Below are 6340 nucleotides of genomic sequence, written 5' to 3'. Positions count from 1 at the left end.
TTTAAAGTGCTGTTGAATTCTGCTTGCTAGAATTTTGTTGAGGATTTTTGCATCTATGTTCATCAGTGATATTGGCCTGTAATATTCTTTTTGTGTGATGTCTTTGTCTGGTTTTGCTATCAGGGTGATTGTGGCCTCGTAGAATGAGTTTGGAAGTGTTCCTTCCTCTGCAATATTTTGGAAGAGTTTCCGAAGGGGAACTATCAATGATTATTATAGAAAGTTACATTTGTTAGAATATTTGTTCACTTAAAGTCATAGCCTCTGATTGATGTGAATGGTTGATTTTACTCAACCTCCCTTAATTACCTAGATAGCCATGTTGTTCAGTCGCTCAGTCATGTCCGACTCTGTGATCCCATGGACTGCAGCATGCCAGGCTTCCCTGTCTTTCACCATCTCCTGGAGTTTGCTCAAACTCATGTCCGTTGAGTCAGTGATGCCATCCAACCATCTCATCCTCTGTTGTCCCCTTCTCCTGCCTTCAATCCCAACATCAGGGTCTTTTCCAATGAGTCAGTTCTTCCCATCAAGTGGCCAAAGTATTGGAGCTTCAGCTTCAGCATCGGTTCTTCCAGTGAATATTCAGGACTGATTTCCTTTAGGATTGACTGGTTTGATCTTGCAGTCCAAGGGACTCTCAAGAGTCTTTTCCAACACCACAGTTCAAAAGCATCAATTCTTTGGTGCTCAGCCTTCTTTGTGGTCCAACTGTCACATCCATACATGACTACAGGAAAAACCATGGTTTTGACTATATGGACCTTTGTCAGCAACGTATTAACTCTTCTTTTTAATACCCCATCTAGATGGCCATGGCTGTGATCTAATTTTAAGTGATCTAATCACTCCAGAAAAGACTGTGCATTCCATGAAAATAAGAACATAGTTAAAGGCATTTCTCCTTGAAGGGACATTTAGAGGGCAAATAACATTACCAAACATATTCTCTTAAAACACAAAAAGGAATCTTGAAACTGAGGGATGAGATAAGTAGTCCTGGGTTGTGTGGCTACCAAATATGAGAAATGGGCTAGAGCCCAGGCCTTCTCAGTCCTGATCTTACCATCTTTCCATTGTCTCATGACTCCTTGGACTTAAAAAAAATTTTTTATTGAAATATAGTTAATTTACAGTGTGTTTCTTTCAGATGGATGTATAGCACAATGATTATGAATAAAGGTATAGATACAGATTCTTTTGTATTTATATTTTCTCCCATTATAAGTTATTGCAAAATAGTTTAGTTCCCTGTGCTATACAGTAGGTCCTTGTTGACTACCTATTTTATATACTGTAGTTGTATATTTCCATCCCAAACTCCTAATTTATCCCTCCCTACCCTTTTCCTCTTATGGGACCATAAGTTTGTTTCCTAAGTCTATGAGTCTATTTCTGTTTTGTAAATAAATTAATCTGTACCATTATTTTAGATTCGACATATAAGTGATATCATATGATATTTGTCTTTGGCTTACTTCACTTTGTATGATAATCTCTAGGTCCATCCGTGTTGCTGCAAATAGCATTATTTCACTCTTTTTAATGGCTTAATAATATTCCATTATATATATACACACACCACATTTTCTTTACCCAGTCATCTGTTGATGGACATTTAGGTTGTTTGCATGTCTTGGCGATTGTAAACAGTGCTGCAGTGAACATTGGGGTGCATGTATCTTTTTGAATTATGGTTTTCTCTGGATATATGCCCAGGAGTGGAGTTGCTGGATAATATGGTAACTCTATTTTTAGTTTTTTAAGGAACCTCCAAACTGTTCTCCATAGTATCTGTATCAATTTACGTTCTTAACAATAGTGTAGGAGGGTTCCTTTCTCCACACCCTCTACGGCATTTATCTGTAGACTTGTTGTTGATGGCCATTCTCACTAGTGTGAGGTGATACCTCATTATAATTTTGATTTGCATTTCTCTAATAATTAGTGAAGTTGAACATCTTTTCATGTGCCTGTATGTCTTCTTTGGAGAAATGTCTATTTAGATCTTCTGTCCATTTTTTTAAAGAAATAATTTTATTTATTTTTGGCTGTGCTGGCTCTTTGTTGCTGTGTGGGCTTTTTCTAGTTGCAGCGAGTGGGGGATGCTCTCTAGTTGCAGTGCACAGGCTTCTTATTGTGGTGTCTTCTCTTGTTGCAGAGCAGGGGCTCTAGGGCGTGCGGGCTTCAGTAGTGTTGGTTCCTGGGCTCTAGAGCACAGGATCAATAGTTGCAGCCCATGGGCTTAGTTGCTCCTCGGCACATAGAACCTTCCCGGATCAGGGATCAAGCCTGCGTCTCCTGCATTGGCAGGCAGATTCTTTACCACTGAGCCTCTAGGGAAGCCCTGTCCATTTTTTAGTTAGGTTGCTTGTTTGTTTGATATTGAGCTGTTCGTATATTTTGGAGATTAATCCCTTGTCGGTCATATCATTTGCAAATATTTCCTCCTGTTATATAGGTTCTCTTTTTGTTTTATTTATGGCTTCTTTTGCTGTGCAAAAGTTTTCAAGTTTAATTGGGTCCCATTTGGGATTTTATTTATTTATTTATTTTGCTTCTTATTTATTTATTTGACTGCACGGGGTCTTAGTTGTGGCACACAGGATCTTCGTTGCAGCGTGCAGGATGTGTAGTTGTGAGATGTGGGATCTTTAGTTGTGGCATGCAAACTCTTAGTTGTGGCATGTTGGATCTAGTTCCCCTACCAGGGATCGAATCCAGCCCCGTGCATTGGGAGCAGTCTTAGCCACTGGACGACCAGGGAAGTCCAGTGTTTATTTTTGTTTTTATTTCCATTACTCTAGAAGATGGATCAGAAAAACAATTGCTGCGATTTATGTCAGTGTGTCCTGCTTGTGTTTTCCTCTAGGAGTTTTATAGTATTTGGTCTTACATCTAGGTCTTTAATCCATTTTGATTTCATTTTTGTGTGTGGTGTTAGAGAATGTTCTAATTCCATTCTTTTAGATGTATCTGTCCAGTTTTCCCAGCACCACTTGGTGATGAGACTGTCTTTTCTCCATTGTATATTTTTGCCTCCTTTGTCATAGATTAACTGACCATAGGTGCATGGGTTTATCTCTTGGCTTTCTATCCTGTTCCATTGATCTGTATTTCTGTTTTTTGTGCCAGTACCATACTATTTTGATTACTGTAGCTAAATTCTATTTTATATTTAAAATGCAAATACCCATGGAAAAAAGATCTACTTCAGTGTAATAAAATTTGATATTAAAAGAAACGCTTGTCCCTTCCCAAAAAGGTTTCTCATATGGATGTTTAAAAACATATTTTTCATAATTTCTTGGGTTATCCTACTCTACCCATGCTCCTTCCTAAGATCCCTCTCTGTAGCTACCAAGGGCTAGTTTTTGAACACTCCAGGCTTTGTTAGTCATCAGTGTGCCTTTACAAATGCTGGTCCCTCTTCCTGCAACTGTCTTTTCTCTGCTCTCTAGCTGACTCTCTCTATACCTGGTACAATGATCACTTCCTCAGTAAGCCTTCCGCCAAGTGCCTCAGGCAGAATTCCCTCCCTCAGCTGGGTTTCCTTGTACCTCTGGGTAATTATTATTTAAGCTTGTCTCCCCACTGAACTGTGGGCAGCTTGTCAAAGGCAGGGCATGTGTCATGCTTACTCTTCTGTCTCCAGTGTCTCCAGTGTCTCACTGTCTCCAGTGATTAATAATGTTTGTTCTATTAATAAAATAATTTCCTGAGCTTCAGTGTAAAGGCAATAATGTTTGTTATGAATAAAATAATTTCCTGAGCTACAATGTTAAATTAAGAGCACATAATCCTGGAGCAGCAGTTATGAACCCCTGGGGGTGCCAGAGCCATATGGAAAGAGTCCAGAAACTCTGCCCAATAGGCCAAATCAGTCTTTGACTTTTCTAATATTGATTGTCTCCAGAAGCCTGCTTTGTATGAACTGAAATACCATGCTCTATTAAAAACTACTCTTCTTGGGTATGGATGATAGGAATAAGGGAGAAGGGATAGAAGGAGAAAATGTCAGCCTTCCATACAGAGCCCTTTCCCTATACCTAACATCCTTGGAGAGTTACATGCTTGCATGCATGCTAAGTCGCTTCAGTCATGTCCGACTCTGCGACCCTATGGACAGTAGCCCACCAGGCTCCTCTGTCCATGGGATTCTCTAGGCAAGAATACTGGAGTGGGTTGCCATTTCCTTCTCCTTGGAGAGTTACAAGGTCTCACCAAAAAGTCTTTGCTAGATTTTTAAAAGTAAGAACTACTGACATTTCACAACTGCAGTTTCTCTGAAGATTAAGAGTATCTCAAGCCCACCTTCCTGGCATTCAGAAAGTGCATTTTCTGTAGCCCATAAAGCAGAGGGCAGGAAGGCATTCTGATAGGAAATCTCAATACCAGATTCCTCTGGAGTCAGGAGCTACACTGAGCAAATCAACCTAGGCAGAGTTTTTTAAAGGTCCTAAAGATGAAAAAGGGTAGAGAAAACATGACCTTCAAGAAAAGAAAAAAAGAACCAGATGGGAGTCTTTGCATAACATCATTTCAGATGACTATGGAAAAGACTCTGAAATAAACAGGTGTTCAGTTAAATGTCTGAGTCTTTTTAAAAAAAAATTATTTTAACTGGAAGCTAATTGCTTCACAATACTGTGGTGGCTTCCGCCATACAGTGACATGAATCAGCCATGGGTGTATGTGTGTCCCACCATCCTGAAACCCCCCTCCCACCTCCATCCCCACCCCATCCCTCTAGGTTGTCCCAGAAGACCAGCTTTGAGTGTCCTACTTCATACATCAAACTTTCACTGGTCATCTATTTTACATATGGTAATATACATGTTTCAATGCTATTCTCTCATATCATCCCACCTTCACCTTCTCCCACATAGTCTAAAAGTCTGTTCTTTACATGCGTCTCTTTTGCTGTCTTTGTTACTGTCTTTCTAAATTCCATATATATGCATTAATAAACTGTATTGGTGTTTCTCTTCCTGGCTTACTTCACACTGTATAAAAGGCTCCAGTTTCGGAGTAAAGACGCCAAAAATGTGAAGTGACTAGCTGGGAGCCAAGACAGAACACTAGGGAATGGGAGATAAAGTGGCCTCATGAATGGGAATGCCTGCCCAGACACCAGAATTGGAGATGATGGATGAAGATCGGCTAATTGAAGAAGTCTTGGATAAATTTGTTAATTGTCATGAGCAAACATATGAAGAATTTCTGAGAACGTTCACTCATCTTTCAAAAGATAATGTGACCAAAAGAGAAGCCTTTGGAACTAATTCTTCAGAAAACAATTTTACTTCAATAAAATTTACTCAGAGAAATGAACCAAATGATCACCATCTTAGCAATAAAGCCGTGTTTCTTCGTACTTCATCACAGTGTTCGGAAGAGGAGCAGATAATGATAGATGATGGCCAAAAAGCTGGCAGTTTCTTTCAAGGTGATCTGAATCGAGCAGGGGAGGTGAAGGTAGACAATTTCCTTGATATAGAAGATTTAGACCTGGATGAAGAGATTAATCCCCAACTGAGCAAGGACGTGCCGCTGCTTCCAGGACAAGTGGAGCAGGAAGTGAGCTTGAGTGTTCCCTCTTACATTCCTTCTGTGGCCGGCCAGCCTCTCACTCCTGGAACGAAGCCCGGGCCCACCGTGAAAGGAGCAGACAAACAAAGGGAAGAGCACACAGCTTCTGAGTGAGATGCTCCATTTTCAAGAACATTGCAAAAGCCACTTGATCGTTGGAGACGAAGTTCAACCCTTCTCGCTTGATGAAGAATTCGATTACGATGCGGTGGTGCTAACCCCCAAGTTCACTCCTGTAGAGATGAATGCCATCAAAGAGCTATCCAAGCAGAAGACAAAGAGCAAAGACTTAGAGGAGCCCCATGACTGATCCACCCAGACCTCTTTACATTTATTTTTATTTTGTTCTTGCTCAAGTAACATGAAATTAAAAGATAAACCTGTTGTAATCCCCTTTAAAAAAAAAAAAGGCTCCAGTTTCATCCACCTCATTAGAAGTGACTCAAATGTGTTCTTTTTATAGCTGAATAATATTCCATGGTGTATATGTACCACAGCTTCCTTATCCATTCATCTGCTGATGGGCATCTAGGTTGCTTCCATGTCCTGGCTATTATAAACAGTGCTGCGATGAACATTGGGGTGCACGTGTCTCTTTCAGTTCTGGTTTCCTCGGTGTGTATGCCCAGCAGTGGGATGGCTGGGTCATATGGCAGTTCTATTTCAAGTTTTTTAAGAATTCTCCACACTGTTCTCCATAGCGGCTGTACTAGTTTGCATTCCCACCAACAGTGTAAGAGGGTTCCCT

At 40.3% G+C, this 6340-nt stretch overlaps 1 protein-coding gene across 1 annotated transcript; it reads left to right on the top strand.

Moving 5' to 3' along the window:
- The first annotated feature begins 5035 nt into the window (after positions 1 to 5035).
- Positions 5036 to 5981, top strand: LOC133053118 (intraflagellar transport-associated protein-like). Its single transcript, XM_061137969.1, has 2 exons — positions 5036 to 5702; positions 5737 to 5981. Exons 1-2 carry the CDS (start codon positions 5113 to 5115, stop codon positions 5900 to 5902), a joined length of 756 nt encoding a protein of 251 aa, XP_060993952.1. The 5' UTR covers positions 5036 to 5112; the 3' UTR covers positions 5903 to 5981.
- The last annotated feature ends 359 nt before the right edge of the window (positions 5982 to 6340 follow it).

This window comes from Dama dama, chromosome X (genome assembly GCF_033118175.1).
Source record: "Dama dama isolate Ldn47 chromosome X, ASM3311817v1, whole genome shotgun sequence".
Lineage (NCBI taxonomy): Eukaryota > Metazoa > Chordata > Mammalia > Artiodactyla > Cervidae > Dama > Dama dama.
Note: the sequence above shows the minus strand (reverse complement) of the source record. Positions and strands in the feature narration are given on the sequence as shown.

Bases quoted from the DNA above. Each gene is read 5' to 3' on its own strand.
- LOC133053118 (XM_061137969.1), top strand. From the start codon at position 5,113: ATGGGAATGCCTGCCCAGACACCAGAATTGGAGATGATGGATGAAGAT. The intron at 5,703-5,736 runs GTGAGATGCTCC...ACATTGCAAAAG, and splicing joins GAAGAGCACACAGCTTCTGA to CCACTTGATCGTTGGAGACG.